Genomic DNA, 26394 nt, shown 5'->3' with positions numbered 1-26394 from the left:
ACAGTGAAAGCTGTGAGGGGTCTGCGCCATAAACCACATGTGTCCTTATAGGGCAGCACAGTCATAAGGGGTGCCTGCCACTCGGGGGCCTGAGGCGTCATGATAGTGTGTCAGGCCTGGCCCACTAGGCCCCACCATACACCTCTATGGCGTGTCAGCAATGTCACAGCTGTGCGCAGCCTTTCAAACCACCTGCTCCCATTGAACCATCCGGACAGACAGACGCAGGGCAGAAGGACTCTGGAAAGATAACAGGCTGGCCACAAGTATGTTTTGGGGGCCTGTGAGATTGGGAAAGAATAGATGTGTTCAAGTAATGGTTCAGTTCTAGGCCACAGAAACTGTGTTGACAAATTGGATAAAGAGTTTACTTCTACATTCTTTAATCCCGCCAACCAATAAAACACTTGTAGGCCTATAGAAATACACTCTTTTGTGTGGTTTTATCCCAACAAGAGGGCATGTTTTGTGTCCTAACGGTGACACTACTGCTCATTTAGTTATAATGATGATATTAACATGACTTGCAATATGTTGATTTTGTGTGAGGAGTTTAACATGAGTAGGCTAACACATATACAATACACATCTTGATTATAAACAAGAAATTTGAAAATCTTTCATGTCAAATCATAGAAAATACCAGAATTCTCAGGCATGGGTATACTGCACAGTGCTGGACCGCAGACTGACCAGACGATGGCACTATTAGCAACAGACGAGGTATTAAAACATATCTAGTTGTTTCGAGAAGTTACTGTATATCCCCTAGTGGATGTAAACATCGAGAGGAGACAGAATAATTAGATTTAGACTATGGTCACACTACAGAGAACATCTGGACAGAACAAATAATGAACAAGAAGGAATACATTGAATTGCTTGCAACTATGATGATTGGACTGGATGACTAGAGTTTGCAATTTCAATGTCATACATTTATGTAACTAATCAATCAAATATTCATCACATATTCATATTCACAACATTAATATAAATGTCGGGGTATTGTATTCAAATTGAAAGAAAACTTGTTTTCTTTACGACATTCTCGAGCGTGTTCAAGAGGATATTATATTCCAAAGGTCCACCATGATTCAAGGACCCACAGAGACCGCATTCTCCACAATAAGAAATTACTCATCCATGCAATTCCACAAGAGCGTTTAAACTAGATTAAACTATGACATTTATTTTTGTCGAGGGTTTAGAAGTGAATTTCGTCTTATCAAATACCTCACTGCTTTCGCTAAACTAGAGCGTCACTTCTAACGTTCATTGATGCTTTTAGCGCATGGGTTCTAGAATCAATTGCCGAGCGCATGCTCTGTGGGTAAGATCCGGGTTTTGGACAGGATGAACGCCAATTTCCAAGATGGCGGCGGAGGGAGGAGGGAAGGAGATGAACGAAATTAAAACTCAATTCACCACTCGGGAAGGTGTCTATAAACTCCTCACTCACTCCGAATATAGCCGCCCTAACAGGGTGCCTTTCAATTCACAGGGCTCGAATCCGGTGAAAGTCTCCTTCGTGAACGTCAACGACCAGTCCGGCAACGGCGACAGAATCTGTTTCAATGTGGGCCGGGAACTGTATTTTTATATCTACAAAGGCGTAAGAAAGGTACATAGCACTCAGGTGACAATGCCTGTATTATCAAGAAGTGAATGTGTGTGTTCAAACGCATAGTAATTTGCTGTCCAGTATGGTATTTTCACTGACGTGCGCAGATAGCCAGACTAGGCCACTTAGCTATGGTGGCTAGCTAGCTAGCATCGCCACAGTTTGTTTTGCCCGCACCTTGTGGAGATATGCTGGTTTACATGTCACCCACCTAGCTATCTAGCTGGCCAGTTAACCAGTTCAATTCAGGCGAAGGGCCCTCCTTCTGTTATGGTGGACTGTTTACTCATAGTCATGAGATTACTCTTGTGTGATGCCTATTTGCTCTATATGAATATGTACGATTTAACCTTGGAGTGTGGGCAAAGGCTCGTGCCCGTCTTCAGTTCTGACATGTTGATTGACATCTGCAGTTTCAGAGTATGTTAAATAAGACACGTTTCCTCGTTGACATAGTGTATTTTGACGTTAGTGATAATTAACTGGTTGTGTTTTTAGTGCTCTTGTTTAATTGATGATTCTGCACAGGTTCTTTGCAATCATAGAATAGTTGACCATTGCATAGCAAGCTAGTTATGTGTGATATGCTGCTGGTACTTCAAGGCCCCAAAGCCAGCGCTGTACAGTATTGTGGATGTGTGTTAGATTGGAAGTAAACTGTGTTTGTTGATGATTCGGGATGATGATGTCATGCAAGTGATCTGTCTGGTTCTGACAGTGGTGGTGATGCAACATTTGGGGATGTCACTGCATCGAGCTGTATGCTTGTTTACGGTATCTAGTGACGATGATGGTGATCACGTCTGATCCACACATTTCTAAATAATCCATTGGCTGCTAGGGGCTTTCTAGTGTTATGATGAGGAAGATGTTTTACCACTTCCATGACTTACTGTGTTGGCCTAGTTGGTTTTAAAGGTCCATTGCAGCTGTTTTTATCACAATATCAAATCATTTCTGGCTAACAATTAATTATCTTACTGTGATTGTTTTCAATTAAAATTGTCAAAAAGAAACACGTAGCTTTTTGATAAGCTATTTCTCACGCAAGAATTTTGCACGAGTAGTCTTCAGTGAGGTACCTAATTGGAGGAGCTTAATGGGAGGGATATGAAACTAGATGAAGGAAAAAGGAAACCACACACTGCTCTTGATAGTATCACCGATCTTTAATAAGCTTACGTATCGGCCACACGGCCTTCGTCAGAGCTTTTGGGATTTTTTGAAAGTTGCACCATTATGTGGACCTGGCCCCACCCACATCCGTTCTACACATCGAAGGGGGTTGGAGGCAAAGGAAAAATAAGTGCTACCAAATATAACAATATGCATTTCATAAATATTGCAAAAGTGTATGAATAAGGCGTATTAAACACGTCTGTAAAATCTCAATGAGGACATAGCAAGTTTTCATTAGTCATAGGGTACATCATACGAAAAACGTCAGAATAATCTACAAGAGACACATATTTCATGTTCAAATTCACAACATAACATACATAGGCATTTCATCATTAAGTCCTTTAGGAAATAATGTCTGGAGGGTGAAAATCCCAAAACATTCTCTTTTACTCAGAGTATTATTAATATCTCCTCCCCTGTCTGATATGTAACTAGAAAATTAGCTGTTATTGGGAACTCTTTGTTGTTGGTCTATTAGCTTTAACGAGGCAAACCAAAAACAATAATAAATTCCTCCTCCCTCGAGCGTCCCATTGGTTCCTGCATGAAGGCCCCCCTTTCGAGCACGGCATCTTCATGCTTGTGTGACATTAATGGTATTCAGTATTTTCCCTGATTTTCCTTGCTACTAAAAATGTGGCTTAAAAGGAAAATAAAAGTATCTGCTGTGTACCAGAGTCTTCCTAGCTAGCAAAGTGTCTGTCCTTCGCTCCAGCCTGTTGAACACCTGCCCCTTGCCATCATTAACAGAACTGCAGGAAAGCAGTGCCTGACAGGTGGGGCAAAGGACACTGTCTCCCATTGTCCTAGCTAACTCTGGGTCTTCCTTTCCTGTGGCTGTCCTCATGAGCGCTTGATGGCTTTTGCACATTTTTATTTGATTTATTTAACAAGGCAAGTCAGTTAAGATCAAATTCTTATTTACAATGACGGCCTACCAAATGGCAAAAGGCCTTCTGCGGGGCTGGGATTAAAAATAAATAAAATATAGGACAAAACACACATCACGACATAAGGAGAGACCTAGGACGACAACATAGCATGTCAGCAACACAATATGGCAGCTCACAACATGTTAGCATTACAAAACAGGGTAAAAACATTGTTGGGCACAGACAACAGCACAAAGAGCAAGAAGGTAGAGACAATACATCACGCAAAGCAGCCACAACTGTCAGTAAGTGTACATGATTGAGTCTTTGAATTAAGAGATTGAGATAAAAACTGTCCAGTTTGAGTGTTTGTTGCAGCTAGCTGCAGCGAACTGAAAAGCCGAGCGACCAAGGGATGTGTGTGCTTTGGGGACCTTTAACAGAATGTGACTGGCAGAACGGGTGTTGTATGTGGAGGATTAGGGCTGCAGTAGATATCTCAGATAGGGGGGAGTGAGGCCTAAGAGGGTTTCATAAATAAGCAACAACCAGTGGCAGGGCTCTACGCTGAGATTTTTGACGAGGAGCACATGTGCACCTCAGTTGAAACATCCCTTTTAATTTATTTTTGTTGCACTAAATGTTATCCAAGTACTGTAGGGGCACTGGCGCTTCCAAATAAAAATGTCAGGTAGCACAGCAAAATATTTAGGAGCCAATGTGACCAAAATGGTAGCACCATAGAGCCCTGAGTAGGTCTTGCGATGGGTATACAGAGATGACTAGTTTACATAAGAGTATAGGCTTTTGCGAATGCTTTTGAATACATTTTCAAAGTTGTTGAAATTTTCCTCTGACTGACCTTGACGTCTTAAAGTAATGATGGACTGTCATTTCTCTTTGCTTATTTGAGTTGTTCTTGCAATAATATGGACTTGGTGTTAGCCCTATTTGGTATATCTTCAGTATGCCACATCTACCTTGTCACAGAACAAATTATTGGCTCAAATTCAGTAAGAAAGAGATTCCACAAATTCACTTAACAAGGCACACCTGTTAACTGAAATGGATTCCAGGGGACTACATCATGAAGCTGGTTGAGAGAATGCAGTGAGTGTGCAAAGCTCTCATCAAGGCAAAGGGTGGCTACTTTAAAGAATCTCAAATATAACATTTTGATTCAACAGTTTTTTTTTTCTGGTTACTACATGATTCCGTATGTGTTATTTCATAGTTTTGATGTCTTTACTATTATTCTACAATATAGAAAGTAAAGAAAACCCCTGAATAAGGAGGTATATCCAAACTTGACTGGTACTGTAAGTATTCAGACTCTTTGCTATGAGACTCGAAGTTGAACTCCGGTGCATCCTGTTTCCATTGATGATCCTTGAGATGTTTCAACAACTTGATTGGAGTCCACCTGTGGTAAATTCAATTGATTGGACATGATTTGGAAAGGCACACACCTGTCTATATAAGGTCCCACAGTTGACAGTGCATGTCAGAGCAAAAACCAAGCCATGAAGTCGAAGGAATTGGCCATAGAGAGCCAAGACAGGATTGTGAGAGGTCACTGATCTTGGGAAGGGTACGAAAAATTTGCTGTACCATTGAACGTCCCCAAGAACACAGTGGCTGCCATCATTCTTAAATGGAAGAAGTTTGAAATGACCAACTCTTCCTAGAGCTGGCCGCCAGGCCAAACCGAGCAATCGGGGGAGAAGGGCCTTGGTCAGGGAGGTAACCAAGAACCGGATGGTCACTCTTGACAGAACTCCAGAGTTCCTCTGTGGAGATGGGAAAACCTTCCTGAAGGACAAACATCTCTGCAGCACTCCACCAATCAAGCCTGTTTGGTATAGTGGCCAGATGGAAGCCACTCCTCAGTAAAAGGCACATGACCACCAGCTTGGAGTTTGCCAAAAGGCACCTAAAGGACTCTCAGACCATGAGAAACAAGATTCTCTGGTCTGATGAAACCAAGATTAAACTCTTTGGGCTGAATGCCAAGCGTCACGTCTGGAAGAAACCTGGCACCATTCCTACGGTGAAGCATGGTGGTTGCAGCGTCATTCTGTGTGGAGGTTTTTCAGCTGTAGGGACTGGGAGACTAGTCAGGATCGAGGGAAAGATGAACTGAGCAAAGTACAGAGATCCTTGATGAAAACCTGCTCCAGAGCACTCAGGACATCAGACTGGGGCGAAGGTTCACCTTCCAACAGGACTACGTTCCCACACAGCCAATACAACGCAGGAGTGGCTTCGGGACAAGTCTCTGAATGTCCTTGAGTGGTCCAGCCAGAGACCGGACTTGAACCTGACTGAAATCTCTGGAGAGAACTGAAAATAGCTGTGCAGCAACGCTCCCCATTCAACCGGACAGAGCTTGAGTGAATCTGCAGAGAAGAATGGGAGATACTCCCATACATGTGTTCCAAGCATGTAGCTTCATATCCAAGAATAATCAAGGCTGTAATCACTGCCAAAGGTGTTTCAACAAAGTACAGAGTAAAGGTTCTGAATACTTATGTAAATGTGATATCAGTTTTTTTTTAAATATAAATTAGCAACACTTTTTTTTGCCTGCTTTTGCTTTGTCATTATGGGGTATTGTGTGTGTAAATTGGAGGGGGAAAAAACTGTCATAAATTTTAGTATAAGGCTGTAACCTTACAAAATGTGGAAAAAGTAAGGGTGTCTGAATACTTTCCAAAGTCACTGTTAAACACAGGAAAGTCATGTTTTTGACTGCACTGCCCATTTAACATGGGGGAATTGTGGGCCACTTCTTGGATGGAGTAGATCTGTGTGGGAGATTGTAAGATATTTTAACACTTGTCACCAAGTTTTGCAAGTGTTCCTGACAAGTGGTCTATTGACCGTGACACAATTGGCACAAAATCTTTTGTATAAGAGGGCCTGGATGTTGCTTTGGAGGCCTCTGTGCCCTGTCTGGAAAATAATTTAAGGGACAGAGTGGTTTAATGCATCATAAAGGCCTACTTCTTCACTGAGTTCACTCCTGTCACATTGTAATTTCCTGTAAACAGTGCTCTCTTAGCACAGGTCGGTAAGATTGGCAAACCTGCCCTCCCCAGGACTGGACTCAGCAGGTCTCTATGTAGTCCTTCCTGTAGTCAGTGAAGCATGCCAGAAGGGTATACCACAAGCCAGCTAACTTGCCTAAATCTTCTGATATAACTTTTTTTTTTTGAGAGAGAAGCTTGACATGCGTGTGGTCTAATTGAATAAACAAACTATAACACATCTAAGTTTAGCTATTTTTTTTAATTAACAAGAAAATCAATGGTTATTTCTGCAGTTTTATTAGAGGTAGGTGGCTAACTCATTGATCTTGTTTTGTAGAACACCCCTAGGTAAATAGGGCTGCAGAGCTAATGCCTGTTGATTAGTTTTGAGGGTGCTGTTTGGTTTCATTGGGTTGGTTTAAAGCAGGAGATACATTTGTTTCCCTGTGATAAGTCATTTTATAGCAGGGAGTAGGACTACAGTCCCTCACTCATTACCAGAGAGTTAGGACAGTCTGTGTTAATCTCGAAATGAGTTTAATAGTGGCATTGGATTATATTTTAGCTGTGTCTGTGTGGACATTTCTCAGTTAAAGACAAGGAGGCAGAAGGCTAAGCACCCTCCAGTCTAATTGGCTAAACTGTTTTTTTTTTGTCACTAGATAGTTATCCTTCCATTTGGAGACAGATTTACATGTGAATATTCTAAAATCATAAAAACAATATCTGCATTTTCCCACCAGAGATGTTTCCATGCAATTGACTTGTTGTGGATAAAATGCATGATCGCGTAGTGTATAGAAAAATGACTTTTGTTAAAACCATCAGCAGAGTTGAAAATCCATTTATCACAAATTGTGCATTTTATTTATTTATATATATATATATATAGATAGATAGATAGTGAATGTTCCCACTCTGGTCTTGCCATGTGCGCTTTAGCCAACCGCTCACAGACAGTGCGGTATAGCCTAGATCCATGATCAGATTATTATGGACAAAAGAGTGAGATTCTTTGTATTTGTCAAACGCCAGCCAAGCATTGATTATCATGTCACCAGAATAAGACCCTTGATATTTATTGGAAAGGAGCATGAAGCTCATCACCGTGCATTTTTACCACCCTGTGAAAATTTATTTCAGCTGTAGCGTAATAAACTGCATCAATTCCCAAATCGTAGTGGGAGGACCACACAACACATCGTGTGACTCCAAGTTGTGACTCCAAGTTGACTTGATGGTTATTATATCAATATTTGCCCATAAAGGCATTTCTACCACCATTTATCACATTCATTTTTACAAAGATCCCATCTTGTCTAGTGTGTTTTATTGTTTTGTCGACGTTTGAAAAGTTTACTGACAAATTATCTGTTTCCGTCAGGCCTGTCGTGACTTTTTTTTTTATCCAACATGTACTTTTACTTTAATTGCATAAAAAGGTTGGATGGAAACTAGGGATATGACAAAAAAATAAAATCTTAACGTTTAAGCAGCAATTTTATTTTGCTTTTCATTAACAATAACATTTTCTAAAATTCACACTAACAATGCAGCTTGCGCTGCTGCCAACAAAGGGTTGGGTCTCTCGGTGCGTCCCTTTTCAAATGCAACTGTCCCTTTTCAAATGCAACTGTACTACCATCATTGTACCTCCGTTCCATCTCGCAAAGTTAACATTTCCTTCTCATTTAACTCCTGAAAGCCATACAGGAATTCGCTGCTGTCGCTTGCCTTTCTCTGCCATTTGTCCAACTGTTAACGACGGTGGCGTAGTGGTAGAAAGTCGACTCCAAAATAATTTATTCCTCTAATCATTGCACGTCTACTCCCATTTCTGAGTGTCAGGACTCGATTCAGCTATGAACCGACTCTTAAGGTTAAGTCTTTTTGGAAAGGAGGAGACTGATTAGTTGCTGTACTTCCGAGAACACAAATACTCAACTTTCATAGCGAGCAATGAGGGACTGACATTCTGACCACACCGCTTGCGTCGCAAAATAAATATACACGTTATTCAAGCATTGCACCCACACTGCTCGCACGCGCCAACAAGCGTCTGCGTTGCCAAACAGTAGTCAGTTCTATTTGTGACGCTGAACATGGTGCAAGTCCTGCCTCTCCATCTCCTCATTGGTTCATAGAAGCATATACCCACGTGCCATCTCATTAGTTATACCCACGTGGGTGATTGAAAAATGAACTGAGGTCAGTCGGTCGGTTTTGGTAATACACCTATTATGAAAGTTAGATTCCAATCGCCATATAAAGTCCAAAGAAGGAAAAGGCCTGGAAGGAGGAGAGATGACTAGAAACAAATCGGTTGACTGTTTTATTTGTGGATTAATTGTCGGAGTAGAGGACCTTGTGCATTTTCAGGTAAAATAACTCAACGTTTATATCCCAGGACAAATTAGCTAGCAACTGCAAGCTAACTAGCTAAATTAGGGGGACAGCTTTCGACCTGTCCCCAAATTAAGATAATTGGTTCAGAGTTTTTTTTGATATTTCAATCTGCGTGCTGTGGTTGCATTTGGTGTGTGGGGGGACAAAATCAATTTGCGCACGATGGCTGACGCGTTTGGGCATGGTGTGAGAGTAAGGGGAGGAGCACAACATAGGCAGGTCTGCCACCAGGCAGGCAGACAGACAGGCCTAGTGTGCGGTTCTATCTGACAACAACCAAAGCTGTATCTCGCAATGGAATGATGTATCTCACAATTTCTTGGCTTGCAATTTCAGTAAAGCAGGGCCTATCAATGAATAGGCTACGATATTCTACACGCAACAGACCGAAGACTGAACACACTTGTATCATTAGCGTAGAGAAAGAGCAGGGGTGTAATTTAGTCCAATCCAGCGGTCACCAATCAGTCCATCACCAAACATTTCTATAAAAAATAAAATAAAAAATGGATGAAGTATTATTAGTTTTGCAGTAGGTGTACTGGATTCAGCTGCCCTGCATGCTAGGTAGTAAAAGTGTTCCCATTTTGAGCTATTTAATCTGTCTGAATGTAAAAACTACTACCCGGAAGGCCGGGAGAGCAAATCAAGTGCCCTTATAGGCCTACTGCTGGCTAATCAGATCACCATGTCTGCAGCTTCCACGAGCCCATAGCGAAGTTGGTACTGACATTTCTAAACCTTTAAAATCATGACTAGAGACTCAACTAATACTGCAAAGAACAGCTGTTTTTCTGAGTGAGTGAATGTTTATTTTTTTTCAGCACTGTCAACACTTATATAAGCCAGAAAATGTGCTTCTCCCTATCCACTTCCGCTACAAAGTATCGATTGGCTTATGTTATTAGCGGCTTGCCTTTTTTAATATTGAGGAATATTTCATGTTCTCTGGTGATAGTAGTAAGAACATGTATTCATGTATGAGGCAGAAATAATGAAATGTGGTGCAAGACGGTGGCCCCTTTTTGGTCAGTCTCAGCGGAGGAAACGAGAGCTGAGGAACTGTGAGAGGCTGGCCATCAGATGCAGGCACAATCAGTCCAGTAAAATTAAAAGGAATTATTTTAGTTTTTGTTCACTCAGCTGTGCCTCACAAGTAATACAACAAATGATATATTACCAGTGTATTCATATGCCTCAAGTTTTGAAATATCATTTTTAAATGGTCTGAGAATAACAACACTGGCAGGGCAATTCAAGCATAGCCAAAATGCAGTGATAATGTATTGGGCCTATAGCCTGCACAAACCTCATTGCTACAGAACGGTTTTTAATAGGTTATTAAAGGTGCAAAATTGCTCCGCCATTTCCTGGTTGCTAAAATTCTAACAGTTTACCCAATTTCAGTTTGTGACAAAACAAGTAGTGTGTAGTGTAGAGAATTATTGTACCATCTAAACCCATGTGAAATATTTTTCAAAAACCAAACTTAAGAACATGAATCATAGAAAGTGCACATAGAACATATTTACCGCTTCTTAGACTTGCTATTAATGAGTGACAGATCTATAGCTCACATTTCTATGTGAATTTGGTTGGGTCGGCCAAAAAGTTACATATTGAGCGGTAGATCTCGGCTCAAAACATTTTGCAACAAAAACAAGATTTCTATTGTATAAATGCTGGTAGGTTGCTCCCTGTTTGCTTCCGTTTAAGAAATGGTTTGAAACAGAATCGGCATAATGAAACTAGCTATCTAGCTAAACCGCAACCCTGGATGATTACCCCTGGCTAGCGTTTCCACCCACTTAGCTTGAAGCTAGCCCGGCCTGCGCTACCACCGTAGCATACTCCTGAGCTACAATACCCGGGCCCACGACCGGTCTATCGATGTCACCGCATGAAGAGGAATAAACAGACTCACCCCATCGCGACGTCCCCCAAAGGCTAACTCTCTAGCCCTCGCTATCTCCCTGCTTGCTAATTCGGCCTGCTAACTGCTAGCTTGTCCAGCTCCGGTCCGCTAACTGCTACCTTGTCTAGCCCGGGCCTACAAACTGTTAGCTTGTTAGCACAGGCCTGCTAACCGCCTGAATCGCCGCGTCCCAAACGCCCACCGGACCCATATTTACTTTCTATCTCTTTTGACTTTTAATTTGTTTATACCTTCCGGAAACCTGCCTCACCCAATGTGATACGGAATCGCTATTATTTTTTATTTATTTTTAGAACACACTCAAGAACCTCCAGAAGCTAACCAGCTAACTAGCTACAAGCTATTTAGTCATTGTTCGTTTTTTTAACCTGGATAACACTCGCCAGTCCAGCTTCCCTTCCCCATCCACCGCTGCCCCCTGGACACTGATCTCTTGGCTACATAGCTGATGCACGCTGGACTGTCCATAAATCACGGTACTCCATTCTGCTTGTTTGTTTTATCTGTTGGCCCCGTTGCCTAGTCTACGCCATTTTACCTGCTGTTGTTGTGCTAGCTGATTAGCTGTTGTCTCACCTACTGTTTTAGCTAGCTTTCCCAATTCAACACCTGTGATTACTGTATGCCTCGCTGTATGTCTCTCTCAAATGTCAATATGCCTTGTATACTGTTGTTCAGGTTAGTTATCATTGTTTTAGTTCACAATGGAGCCCCTAGTTCCACTCTTCATACCCCTGATAACTCCTTTGTCCCACCTCCCACACATGCGGTGACCTCACCCATTACTACCAGCATGTCCAGAGATACAACCTCTCTCATCATCACCCAGTGCCTGGGCTTACCTCCGCTGTACCCGCACCCCACCATACCCCTGTCTGCGCATTTTGCCCTGAATATATTCTACCATGCCCAGAAACCTGCTCCTCTTATTCTCTGTCCCCAACGCTCTAGGCGACCAGTTTTGATAGCCTTTAGCCGCACCCTCATACTACTCCTTCTCTGTTCCGCGGGTGATGTGGAGGTAAACCCAGGCCCTGCATGTCCCCAGGCACCCTCATTTGTTGACTTCTGTGTTCGAAAAAGCCTTGGTTTCATGCATGTCAACATCAGAAGCCTCCTCCCTAAGTTTGTCTTACTCACTGCTTTAGCACACTCTGCTAACCCTGATGTCCTTGCTGTGTCTGAATCCTGGCTCAGGAAGGCCACCAAAAATTCAGAGATTTCCATACCCAACTATAACATCTTCCGTCAAGATAGAACTGCCAAAGGGGGAGGAGTTGCAGTTTACTGCAGAGATGGCCTGCAAAGTAATGTCATACTTTCCAGGTCCATACCCAAACAGTTCGAACTACTAATTTTGAAAATTACTCTCTCCAGAAATAAGTCTCTCACGGTTGCCGCCTGCTACCGACCCCCCTCAGCTCCCAGCTGTGCCCTGGACACCATTTGTGAATTGATCGCCCCCCATCTAGCTTCAGAGTTTGTTCTGTTAGGTGACCTAAACTGGGATATGCTTAACACCCCGCCAGTCCTACAATCTAAGCTAGATGCCCTCAATCTCACACAAATCATCAAGGAACCCACCAGGTACAACCCTAACTCTGTAAACAAGGGCACCCTCATAGACGTCATCCTGACCAACTGGCCCTCCAAATACACCTCCGCTGTCTTCAACCAGGATCTCAGCGATCACTGCCTCATTGCCTGTATCCGCTACGGAGCCGCAGTCAAACGACCACCCCTCATCACTGTCAAACGCTCCCTAAAACACTTCTGTGAGCAGGCCTTTCTAATCGACCTGGCCCGGGTATCCTGGAAGGACATTGACCTCATCCCGTCAGTTGAGGATGCCTGGTCATTCTTTAAAAGTAACTTCCTCACCATTTTAGATAAGCATGCTCCGTTCAAAAAATGCAGAACTAAGAACAGATACAGCCCTTGGTTCACCCCAGACCTGACTGCCCTCGACCAGCACAAAAACATCCTGTGGCGGACTGCAATAGCATCGAATAGTCCCCGTGATATGCAACTGTTCAGGGAAGTCCGGAACCAATACACGCAGTCAGTCAGGAAAGCTAAGGCCAGCTTCTTCAGGCAGAAGTTTGCATCCTGTAGCTCCAACTCCAAAAAGTTCTGGGACACTGTGAAGTCCATGGAGAACAAGAGCACCTCCTCCCAGCTGCCCACTGCACTGAGGCTAGGTAACACGGTCACCACTGATAAATCCATGATTATCGAAAACTTCAATAAGCATTTCTCAACGGCTGGCCATGCCTTCCGCCTGGCTACTTCAACCTCGGCCAACAGCTCCGCCCCCCCCGCAGCTCCTCGCCCAAGCCTCTCCAGGTTCTCCTTTACCCAAATCCAGATAGCAGATGTTCTGAAAGAGCTGCAAAACCTGGACCCGTACAAATCAGCTGGGCTTGACAATCTGGACCCTCTATTTCTGAAACTATCTGCCACCATTGTCGCAACCCCTATTACCAGCCTGTTCAACCTCTCTTTCATCTCGTCTGAGATCCCCAAGGATTGGAAAGCTGCCGCAGTCATCCCCCTCTTCAAAGGGGGAGACACCCTGGACCCAAACTGTTACAGACCTATATCCATCCTGCCCTGCCTATCTAAGGTCTTCGAAAGCCAAGTCAACAAACAGGTCACTGACCATCTCGAATCCCACCGTACCTTCTCCGCTGTGCAATCTGGTTTCCGAGCCGGTCACGGGTGCACCTCAGCCACACTCAAGGTACTAAACGACATCATAACCGCCATCGATAAAAGACAGTACTGTGCAGCCGTCTTCATCGACCTTGCCAAGGCTTTCGACTCTGTCAATCACCATATTCTTATCGGCAGACTCAGTAGCCTCGGTTTTTCGGAAGACTGCCTTGCCTGGTTCACCAATTACTTTGCAGACAGAGTTCAGTGTGTCAAATCGGAGGGCATGCTGTCCGGTCCTCTGGCAGTCTCTATGGGGGTGCCACAGGGTTCAATTCTCGGGCCGACTCTTTTCTCTGTGTAAATCAATGATGTTGCTCTTGCTGCGGGCGATTCCCTGATCCACCTCTACGCAGACGACACCATTCTATATACTTTCCGCCCGTCTTTGGACACTGTGCTATCTAACCTCCAAACAAGCTTCAATGCCATACAACACTCCTTCCGTGGCCTCCAACTGCTCTTAAACGCTAGTAAAACCAAATGCATGCTTTTCAACCGGTCGCTGCCTGCACCTGCATGCCCGACTAGCATCACCACCCTGGATGGTTCCGACCTAGAATATGTGGACGTCTATAAGTACCTAGGTGTCTGGCTAGACTGCAAACTCTCCTTCCAGACTCATATCAAACATCTCCAATCGAAAATCAAATCAAGAGTCGGCTTTCTATTCCGCAACAAAGCCTCCTTCACTCAAGCCGCCAAGCTTACCCTAGTAAAACTGACTATCCTACCGATCCTCGACTTCGGCGATGTCATCTACAAAATGGCTTCCAACACTCTACTCAGCAAACTGGATGCAGTCTATCACAGTGCCATCCGTTTTGTCACTAAAGCACCTTATACTACCCACCACTGCGACTTGTATGCTCTAGTCGGCTGGCCCTCGCTACATATTCGTCGCCAGACCCACTGGCTCCAGGTCATCTACAAGTCTATGCTAGGTAAAGCTCCGCCTTATCTCAGCTCACTGGTCACGATGGCAACACCCATCCGTAGCACGCGCTCCAGCAGGTGTATCTCACTGATCATCCCTAAAGCCAACACCTCATTTGGCCGCCTTTCGTTCCAGTACTCTGCTGCCTGTGACTGGAACGAATTGCAAAAATCGCTGAAGTTGGAGACTTTTATCTCCCTCACCAACTTCAAACATCAGCTATCTGAGCAGCTAACCGATCGCTGCAGCTGTACATAGTCTATTGGTAAATAGCCCACCCTTTTCACCTACCTCATCCCCGTACTGTTTTTATTTATTTACTTTTCTGCTCTTCTGCACACCAATATCTCTACCTGTACATGACCATCTGATCTTTTATCACTCCAGTGTTAATCTGCAAAATTGTAATTATTTGCCTACCTCCTCATGCCTTTTGCACACATTGTATATAGACCCCCCCTTCGTTTTCTACTGTGTTATTGACTTGTTAATTGTTTACTCCATGTGTAACTCTTTGTTGTATGCTCACACTGCTATGCTTTATCTTGGCCAGGTCGCAGTTGCAAATGAGAACTTGTTCTCAACTAGCCTACCTGGTTAAATAAAGGTGAAATAAAAAATAAAAAAATACGCCCTAGGGGAGCCGGTGCAAGGAAGAGGCAGGCAGAAAAAGCTATGATGTGAATGTCTTGATAATATGTTTAGCATGCCTTGCATATATTTACCAAAGTAGCCTAAAGTTCTATTTAAATTACACAATTTTTCCCAGGCCTTATAGCCTATCGTTTAGTTAGGCTATAACACGGATAATCATGTTTTGTGAATACTGCACTATTTACATTTTTCTTCAATGTTAAAGATCACACTTTTATTTCAAAGTTTTTAACTTTAAAATGTTCACACCCCTAATAGAAACCTGGTTATTGACATTCATTTTCAATAACTCACTGTCATCACTCATGCTGGAGCTCGGAGTTAGCAGGTCTGACAGAGCATTTATGCCCTGTTGTGGCTCTTGGTGTGTGTGATTGAATTTGTCATGGTGTCTTTCATCTGAGGGTCCACAGATCAGCAAGATCTGATCCTGAGTGGAACTCTGCATTATTCTCTCAGACATAGGCTTGGCCTAAACAATTGCCTGTCTTTTGTGTGTTTTGAATGAGTTTCACATGACATGAGTTAAAGTATAAAGTGCCATGGATAGAAAAGGCCTATGGTCATTGGTTTGTCGAGGGCTTTGGAGCAGCATGGATTCTTTGCATATCAAAGTGTGCTGGCCGTGCTCTGACAGATCTGTCAGCAGTCTTATGACAGCCATATAATCTCCCTCGCTGCCTCCGATGATGCTCCACTCAGTTGCATCACCGGGGTCTCAGACTGACTCCTACAGTATCATCCCTTGGGCCAGGAGTTTTTCTGAATTTCCTCAGAAAAGGTAAAACTATGGCCAGGTGTTTTTCCTGGTCAGTTCACATGGACAGGAAAAACTCTTGGCCTAATCGTCAACAATATAGCTACTTCTCTTACACGTGATAACCTACCCTATACCTTCAGGGGGCCTCAAATCCAGCTGCAGTGACCTACTGTACCACTCACTGCCTAGTACCGACCAGCTGTCCACAAACCCTTACTCTTTTACATTTTTTACATCCATGAATTTGACAGCCGCTGTTAAATTACCGACATTACAAATGACCCCTCTTATAGTGTTTACACGGCAGCATCTCTCTGATTTAGAGTCAAGTTGTCACCCCAGAGGTGCGTCTCTGCCCTAGCCACCTGTTGGTAGACATTGCAGCTCTCTCTCGCTCGCTAATGATTGGTCATCAGGAAGGCAGTAGGACCAGCGTCTTGTGCCTCTGGAGATAATGAATTTACAGACATGCGATACCTCTAATGCCCTTGATATGATTGTCCTTGGGCAAGTTTGACAATGTTGCTACTTCCTAGGTTATGATTTTTTAAATCTGTGTGTGAGGGATGGTGGATCTGATTATGCAGCCACATACCAGTATGTATTGTAAAAAATTGGAATACAAAAAAGAAAAACTGCTTATCACGCTATACCATAATAAATGTAAGTTCAAATGCTGAGACCAATTGATTGCTTTTGAGCAAGCACCTTACACACTAAAGCAAGGCTGTTGAAAACTTAGGCTAGTTAAGGAAGTCATTTTATCACTCCATACCCTAGGTTTTTGCCGAAATGACGCTGCTGGCTATACCACAAAGATTTTTTGAAAAATCAAACAGCTAGATTGTTTACCTTTTCAAAAGATCCTCTGTGGAACTTCCTGAATAATCCGTCATTCCATTCTCAATCTTCTTGTAAGATCCCCCTCAAATGCCAGTTGTTTTAGTTTTCCTTGGGTGTAGCATGCTTCTTCTGCTGACTGAACACATTTGTCAAAGTGGGAAAGGAGTTCTCACATGAAGCTGTGGATGCCCCAAAAGTCAATCCATGTGCAGTAAGCACTGTCGGCATAGCGGAGAGAGGCCCAGAGGATCGTTTGCAGGATATCAAGTGGGTTCATTTGTCCTCATTGGCGTAAAAACTGGCAAGTGGCACTAAACTCAGCTTCCACCAAATCTGTTTTGCTTAGATCCAGCAGTGGTTTCACGTTTTCACATCTGGAAAGTCATGGCTCTCAGGGCCTCCACAGGGCACACAGGGCCTCCACCAGTTGGCTGTTGCATTCGCTGAATCATTCTGACATTTCACCAATGAACGCGTCCAAGATCAGTCTTTTTACACTCAGTCTTTTCTCTGTCCTCATAGGCCTATGTTACGCCCCTGAAAACGGGAGAAATAATCACGAGAGTGATACGGTGTTGTATTCTCAATTTAACGTTTAGTTGAATCAATTTCACAAAAGTAACACATTACAAAACAACAGAAAAACCATTATACAAATAACACAGCAAAATATCTTATTAACAACGTACATGTTCATTCACAATCGACATAAAATGGCAGCTACTCTCAGTACGATGCTATTCTTCACTTCAACCGAGCAGGGCTCATATTACTCTCTTCAAACTTAACTCTAACTTCCTCAAAACGTTACTAAGACACACCTTAAACACTCTTGACATGTTAGTGAGTTATAACATTTAAATTACTATTTTTATCATCAATAAAGTACCTGAAAACAGGGGAGAAATAATCACGAGAGTGATACGGTGTTGTATTCTCAATTTAACGTTTAGTTGAATGAGAAAAAGACCGCGATTTTCCCCAGGAATATGGGTGGAGACCAGAGCAATCGATCTCCGGCTCATAGATTAAGAGCATTTCGTAGATCACAGATTAACACTTTTAGGCACTACAAAATAAAGTAATCAATATCACATTTACACATTACTCTCACAATTCGTACCCTTTGACAGGTTTGAACTTTAACACAATTATATGAATGTTATCAATCTTTATCAACTGATACTGAATGCATCTTTTTAACCTTAGATGTTCCTCACATACTATGAACTTACTAATACTTTTTAATGTATAACAGGCTATGACTATTTCCTTTAACCTGTCACACCTACTGTACTGTCCACCATGTATTGCTGGAGATATGTACTTACATAACGTTGTCGTTTGCTTGGAGCTGGTGGTGAGTCAGTGCCACTGGCACAGAACTGTGCCCAAATGGTTTCGAACTCGCTGTCACACCTCAGCTTCTCAACACACTCCAACGCACTGCGGACCACTTTGACTCTAGTCTAAAGATCTGTTGCTTTTGCATGGGGTAATTTGTTTGGAGGATCGAGAAGACTGATTCTGTAACCATGGTGGCTGTAAATTTAAAGCCAGGGTCCGTCACTGCCTTCAGCAGCCCTGTAGCAGCCCTGTAGCCTCGAAGCTTACTTCTGTGTTGTACAAACATGGACATTCGATGTCACAGAGGAACTTCACAATGCTGTCAACTTTTAACAACCACTGACACAGTTGCCATGTGTCCTCTTCTCCTTTGGCTTTGTTTGAGTACTTCAGCGAAGCCAATTTCTGATATCCACCGTGGCAGATTAGCTAGTTCGAGCTAGCTAAATAGGCTAAGGCTAAGACTTTAAAAAAATACGAAATTATACAGCAAGCTAAGAAGCTAACTAAACTCTGTAGTGGTGGGGCATGAGGCAGAGTTGAGAAGCAGCTTCAATGGTGAACTTGACCCCCTGCCCTTATAAATCTAAATCAAATATTACAGGTGGAGGCGTGTCATGTTATTCACTTAGCTTACCACAGATAAGCATTCCCCCCCCCCCCCCCTGCTTTTTATGGAAACCCAAAGGAGTCATACCTAACCCACCCTAGTGGCTTTCCATAGTCCCCCTATACACACAGCAGCGTGCGCTGTCTATGGTGCTGACGCAGCCGAGATGCAGATTCTGTGCCAACTTGTCACTTAATCAGTAGAACCTTTTAGCTTCTTTCAATATATTGGCATATAAAACTTCACTGAGGGGGCTAAGCCCCTGTTTGCCCCCTCGTGGATCCGCGCCAGCATATATACTGATTGTTTCAAGAAAAACTACCAAACCTATTGGTGATGGAAGATCTGAGCAATCAAATAAAATCTCATGTCAGCCCTGATCAGCGTGTAGCCTACATATAGTCAGATGAGTTGTCACCGGTGGTAGCTTAGGCTATTTTTATTCCGGTAAAACACAACTTAACACACATGATAAAAAAATAACCTATCAAATGACATTGGGTTGTCATTCAACTAATAAAGCCTTATGTTCCCCAAGCCATTTTTACAAACATTTTAATGCTGAAGGTGACGCGCAGATGTGCCAGATCGGGAATAGGCCTACCTCCTCATTGGTCAGCTCTCGACGCAGTGCATTTTGACTAGGCTACTGATATTGCCTGGCGTTGTTCGATATGAAAAATGATTTGTAGATCAATGACTGTCAACATAATGACATACTTAGCTCGACACTGAAAGAGCGGACGCAGGCCGATGCAGTCGTATCTTAAACATTTGAACTGGGGACATTGCTTATCGGTGGTGAATCGTTACATCTCTACTAATATTGTTGCTATAGGGCAATTCCACGGTATGGGAATTGTGCTGAGACTCTGATTTGTCACTTAAAATGTATGCCTAACAAAAAACATTGATTTCAAAGTTTAACAATCCATACAACTATGCACAAGGAAGGCTTTTAACAATGTCTGGACTGCACCAACTCTTCACCAATCATAGACATCTGTTTCACAAGTTTGGACATCAAAGTACAGCACAGTAGAGTACAGTACATTATAGTATACTCAACTCTAGTGTGTGCTATGTACTTTAGTGAGCTCTACTTTTCTTTACTGTGCTGTACAGTCCAAACTTGTGAACTCTACTGTGGTTTGTGACTACTATGATTTACCGTTGTAGCCAATTCAATTGTAGACAGTCTGTTACCGATTTTTGTTTAGGGAATTACATTACTGATTTTGTAACGGAATTTAGTTTTAATCGCTTAACAATTAATGAACACGTTTGCTATCAGTAAAAACACTTAACTAATTGAAAGGTCTACCTTGTTACATCTGTGAACTTTCATTATTCTCCCTCATGAGGGAGTGCGATTTGAAAATATCTTAGATATGTGGGTTTTTGATAACGGAGTTAAGGCACAAGGCAATGTTTATTAAATGTATTTCTAATACCTTTTAAGACCTATTTTTCTGGTAGATGTTTTCTAAGACCCGTTTTCTATCTGTTTGACCAGAATTCAAAGCCTTTGATTATTCCAAGTTTTTAGGATGGAACATGGTTGAACAATTTACATGTCCCTTAATTCCTCAACATTATAGACTCATTTGACTCTCAATTTGACATTCTCCTATGAACTTCACATGTTGGTGATCATGGGTCCTTTTACATGGAAATGATACTATTTCTCATTAGGTCAATGATGATCTGCAAGTGTTATATAGACAGGAGGAATGGCTTTGTAAAATAACTGAGGTGTATGTTCAAGATAATTGCTCTACCTGTGAGTCAGACGTTGTGTCCTGTGTTTCTCCACGTTTCTAGGCGGCTGACCTGAGCAAGCCCATAGACAAGAGGATCTACAAAGGAACGCAGCCCACGTGTCATGACTTCAACCCCCTCACAGCCACAGCGGAGAGCGTCTCCCTGCTCGTGGGTTTCTCGGCCGGCCAGGTGCAGCTCATTGACCCAATCAAGAAGGAGACCAGCAAGCTCTTCAATGAGGAGGTAGGTTTAACAGCGTTTACTTTAGCCAAGCTGGCTAAGATGGGTGTCCTGTGGTTGAATATCAATGTATGATGTTGACTGCCTACTGGGAGGAAACTGTTTTCTAATGCAAAATGAGAGTAAAGGTTCTGTTCCAATATCCAATGTATTAGGCATGCATTTAAGTGTAACGCTAGTGTTGATATCTTGTTTGAATGCATGTTTGACACTTGAGTTATTTGTCTCTCGCTGACAATCATTGTCTCCCCCTCTCTCCCTCAGAGACTGATAGACAAGTCTCGTGTGACATGTGTACGGTGGGTTCCTGGCTCAGAGAGCCTCTTCCTAGTGGCCCACTCCAGCGGCAGCCTGTACCTGTACAACGTAGAGCACACCTGTGGCACCACGCCACCCCACTACCAGCTTCTCAAACAGGGCGATGGCTACGCCGTGCACACCTGCAAGAGCAAGTCGGCCCGCAACCCCCTACTGCGCTGGACAGTAGGCGAGGGGGCGCTGAACGAGTTTGCCTTCTCCCCCGATGGGAAGTTCCTTGCGTGCGCCAGCCAGGACGGCTTCCTGCGCGTGTTTGGCTTCGACGCAGCCGAGCTGCACGGCACAATGAAGAGCTACTTCGGAGGGTTGTTGTGCGTGTGCTGGAGCCCGGACGGACGATATATAGTGGCCGGGGGGGAGGACGACCTAGTGACCGTCTGGTCCTTCTCAGACTGCAGGGTGATCGCCAGGGGCCACGGACACAAGTCGTGGGTGAGCGTGGTGGCGTTTGATCACTGTACTACCAGCGTGGAGGACAGCGACCCACCCGCCGAATTCAGCGGGAGTGACGAGGAGTTCCACGAGCAGATCCACTTTGGAGGGGGGCGGGACCGGGCTAATAGCTCCCAATCACATCTTTCCAAGAGGAACTCTACAGACGGCAGGCCAGTCAGCGTGACCTATCGCTTCGGCTCGGTGGGCCAGGACACCCAGCTGTGTCTGTGGGACCTGACTGAGGACATCCTGTTTCCCCACCTGCCCCTGTCACGTACCAGAACTCACACTAACGTCATGAGTGCCACCAGCCCCCCGGCTACTGGGGCGGCCACTACTAATACTACTACTACTACTACTGCTGCTGCTGCTACTACTACTACTACTGCTACTACTGCTACTACTCCTACTACTAACCCACCTGGTACCAATGGCAACAACACAGTGAGCAATAGTAGTGGTAACAGTGGCGCCCCAGCTAACTCGCTCCCCGCCCCCCTGCCGCGCTCCAACAGCCTGCCACACTCCTCCGGCCCCGCAGGGGGCAGCACCACGCCTAACTGCCACACGAGCAGCAGCAAAGGAAGCAGCATCATCGACAGCACCTTCATCGCCACGGGCGTCAGCAAGTTCGCTACACTGTCGCTGCACGACACACGCAAGGAGCGCCACGAGAAGGACCACAAACGCAACCACAGCATGGGCCACATCAGCAGCAAGAGCAGCGACAAGCTCAACCAACTGAGCTCTGCGGCGCGGACGGCCAAGGCGGACGCCGCTAAGACTCTGGGCACGCTGCTGTGCCCGCGCATGGAGGAGGTTCCTCTGCTGGAGCCGCTGGTGTGTAAGAAGATTGCTCACGAAAGACTCACTGTGTTAATCTTCCTGGAGGACTGTCTGGTCACAGCCTGCCAGGAGGGCTTCATTTGCACATGGGCCAGGCCCGGTAAAGTGGTGAGTCTGTTACAACCCCTAACCCCTAGACATATGGGCCAGGCCTTGGAAAGTGGTGAGTCTTAACCCCAAGCCACTTTCAACCCCAGACACTTCAGTTTGACATCTAACACCTAGACTAGACACATCATAAATCTCTGAAAATGATTGAGTGAGTTGGGGTTTGCGACGCAGGATCCTCTTTTGCCCACTGTGATTCGCTTACAAGGGTGATTATCAATCCAGGAACTTAATCTGATTTTCTTTATGATGATGAAAACGTACCGTTTCCCCTCAATTACCTAAGTTTGAATTCAAATTGTTTTACCGTTCTGAGTGTCCAAAAAACATCTCTTCTCCTCTAACTCATTCCCCTCTGCTCTCTTCCTCCACAGGGCTTACTATCATCTCAGAACCCGGCCAACTCTCCTAGTGGGACTGTTGTATAGCCCTGGTGCTAGTGCTGCTAAACTAAACCGAGCTCCACCAGACATGACGGGACAGGATGACCTGGCCATACCTCGCCACAGCCCTGCAGCGCTGTTCTCTCTTTCACACACCTTCATCACAATCACCACTACTGAAGCTCTTTTTGTTCTGTTTATCTTTAGATAGAAAGATGGATAACTAACGTGGGCCATTGAGGGTAGATGGGTTGGCCCACAGTCTGAAAAGAGTGTAAAGGATCGTGTGAAAGGTGCAGAATGCTTGAAATCGTCCAGGAGGATTTAAAGTGTTGTTCAGAGAGGGATGCTGGCTGCGATGTGTTTACTTTGTTTTCACCTCCCTTCCTCTCTCAACATTCTCTTTCCCGGTCCAAAAACAACCCCCAAGCTACAGCTTGTTTTCAGACTGGGCTTGTCTCTAATAGCGTGGCCTCCTCCAGAAACCACCCCTAGCCACTACTACCCCCTAGGCTCTTCATGTAGATCTGAAAGACCTTGGATAGGTTTAATCATTATGGTAGTAGGCACATTTCTCCACTATTCAGTTCTCTCAGATCTAGCCTAGGTATTAGGGGCTAGGTGTTGTCTTGGGACAGGTGCTATTGCTTTTAGCTTGATCCTCATCCATGACTAACCCTGGTGGAGTTGGATCACATGTTCATAGCAAAGGGAGACCGGAGCAGTTAGCTTCCTATAACTACAATAAAAAAAATATTTTTGAATTTAAATCAGAATATCACAGCTTGAGTACGTTGCACTGATTTTATTGTTTATGTAAATTTTTATTCATAATTATGACAAAAACAAGATGGTTGAAGATGGCCTTTGGATGCACTTGGGTTGTGGCGAGTAATCTCTGTCTGGATGCTAAAATCATAGTTGTTTTTTTTTTAAGAAAAAGAGAATTGTTTGCACTTAATAGTTTGTTAGAAGAGAATGGCTTTACAATTTTGGAGTGTGCAAGGACTCCCCCGACAAGGTTGTTAAAAATATAAATAGAATTAAAAACCTTTATCTATTGAACATTTTATTTTAATATTGTTTCAGATTAAAAAAATGGGCTCTGTATTATATGTAAATATTGTACTTCAATGATTTGGTGAAATTATCATTGTTACACTAGTTTGAAGTTCTTCATTTCAGAAAATAGTGATATTTCTAATTCAGAAAAATATACATAATAATATTAAAAATGAATCTTGAATATGCAGGTTCATGTTTTTTCCTTTCTGTTGTACATAAAGAGAATTCAGGTGTATTTTTCATAATGAAATGTTTGTTATAGGAGATGTCTCTATGGAATCCTCTTTATCTAGTAGGTAGTGCTGAAAGCTAGCCTGTCGCTGCAGACTCCTCTATGTAGAAACGTTTTCCCAGTCCCAAACTCGCTCCTGCACCCTATGCACTTGTGAAGTCCTGAGAGCATGGCCGCAGGAAGTTTTGGGTTGGGGGTGCTGTCGACGGGGTTCTGAGTAATATTTTTCTCTGTGCTATGCTGAGAGGATTGTATAGGAAATGTGGAAATTGAAAGACTAGATATATACTTTACCATATTGCTCATATACCTATCCAATCTTCTTAGATCGCCACAAGTGTCACAGGGCTTAGGTGCTAGTGGTTGTTTTGGGACTGGGCCGTAGGCTAAGGTAGGAGCCGTCTAATTCAGCCATCACTCAGAGCTCAGGTAAACCACGGAAGACTAACGCTAACATAATTCTCTTACCCATTATTAGGCCCCAGTACATAAAATATCTGTGAATTCACCTACCTAGTATACAAATATGACTAAACCGGTGTTATAGGTGTGTGTGGACTATGGCCGCTACATGAGTAATGACAATGGGACTGTGTGTCAACCACATTTCTGGTTAACTGACACTGTTGATAAACGTCACTACTTGATGGCGGTATGCGTGCTGGGCCTTGTTTACGGGGGTGCAACATTATGAAATGTTCACATAGAAATGTATTGTCTAGAAAACATGGGAATATCTGTCGTGTAGATGGGGACTAGAGTTAGCTCTATTCATGACATTTCTAGGTGCTCATTTCAGCTGAGCGTTTTCCGAAAGCTTCATGGCACTGAGATCATCTTACAACCATTGCCTACAATGGACGTCTATAACTTTATTTTAGCGCTGTGAAGCGTCCGGGAAACTCGCACCTGAGTGTTTCACCTCCCTGAACCCACCCCAGGAGATGAGGGAGTTTTGTGAGGCACCCAGGTAGGCAGTGTGAGGATTCTCCAAGGTCTAACAGTGGGAGTATTATTTTTTTTCCTCCATGTGACACCTATTAAACAACTTTGACAGACCTCGTTGTCTCCGACCTCCAGTCTTTATTAGTAGGCCTATGGGCTGAATGAGTATGAATGGACAGTCAGTCAAAAGTTCCCTATCAATTCTGTTCTATTCACACTTGAATTAAACAATTATGATTGTAGCTGTAACACTCTGTTTTGGTAGTATTGAGTGGACAAATGACACTTCAATTTCATTTGAACAGATGACTATCTCAAATCACTCAACATAATGTTTTGTTTGACCAACTGTTCAATAGCGTTATGACTAAAAAAGCGGAAATGGTTTCTTGGAACAGATTAAACCACAACATTGTGTCTCCACCTACCCCACCCTAAACATTATGGACCTAGGAGTAGTGAAGCTATTAGTGTTTTGGGTCTTTTTGGACCCCTCCACATGTGCAGCCCAGGGGGGCGATGGGACTCCTCTCTGGGCTAGAGGGACAAGTAGACAGAGCCTATAATCATCTATCGGAGTAGGGTAGAATATAACTTGTTCGTACAGAGATGGAAATGTACTGTGTTTGTCATGGCATTCTTAGTGCCACCATGATGGATGCAATGGAGTTCTCTGCTAAACTCAATAGATCTTTGTCTGAGGGAGTCTGTCTCACCTTGATCAGAATGTTCTCTGGTTTCACATCCTGGTGGAAGAGCCCACAACTGTGAGGAGAGAATCTACACGTCACAGAAATCAACTGAAAGTACCCTTGACACAGTATCAGAGGTGAGCCTGCTCTCCTATGCTCATCTGTGCTTACCGGTACATGTGGTCCAGAGGCTTGCAGAGCTGGTACATGAAGTTGTGGGGCCTGCTCTCTGGCATGGAGTACTGTCAGGCTAACTCAGAGGTCAGGGGTTATGGTAGTAATGAAGCATAGTTTTTACACCTCACCCCTGATAAAAATCACCTGCTGAAAGCATTTTAAATTCCAACAAAGGCAAAGACTTCGTTTCATTCCCGGCAGTTGTGAATGTTCCTTCCCTTTTGCCCGCTTTCACTCTGATGGGGTTGGATATGTAGAAGAAATATGGCGG

The 26394-nt window shown here is 43.7% G+C and overlaps 1 protein-coding gene across 1 annotated transcript; it reads left to right on the top strand.

The window, feature by feature from the left end:
* Positions 1-1262: 1262 nt before the first annotated feature.
* On the top strand, positions 1263-25368 carry LOC109900945 (WD repeat-containing protein 20). Its single transcript, XM_020496861.2, has 4 exons — positions 1263-1624; positions 20743-20925; positions 21187-22629; positions 23004-25368. Exons 1-4 carry the CDS (start codon positions 1376-1378, stop codon positions 23055-23057), a joined length of 1929 nt encoding a protein of 642 aa, XP_020352450.1. The 5' UTR covers positions 1263-1375; the 3' UTR covers positions 23058-25368.
* The last annotated feature ends 1026 nt before the right edge of the window (positions 25369-26394 follow it).

This window comes from Oncorhynchus kisutch, linkage group LG12 (assembly GCF_002021735.2).
Source record: "Oncorhynchus kisutch isolate 150728-3 linkage group LG12, Okis_V2, whole genome shotgun sequence".
Taxonomy (NCBI): Eukaryota; Metazoa; Chordata; class Actinopteri; order Salmoniformes; family Salmonidae; genus Oncorhynchus; species Oncorhynchus kisutch.
The sequence above is the reverse complement of the archived record's forward strand: the minus strand, read 5'-3'. Positions and strand labels throughout refer to the sequence as shown.

Bases quoted from the DNA above. Each gene is read 5' to 3' on its own strand.
- LOC109900945 (XM_020496861.2), top strand. From the start codon at position 1,376: ATGGCGGCGGAGGGAGGAGGGAAGGAGATGAACGAAATTAAAACTCAA. The intron at 1,625-20,742 runs GTACATAGCACT...CCACGTTTCTAG, and splicing joins TCTACAAAGGCGTAAGAAAG to GCGGCTGACCTGAGCAAGCC. The intron at 22,630-23,003 runs GTGAGTCTGTTA...CTTCCTCCACAG, and splicing joins GGGCCAGGCCCGGTAAAGTG to GGCTTACTATCATCTCAGAA.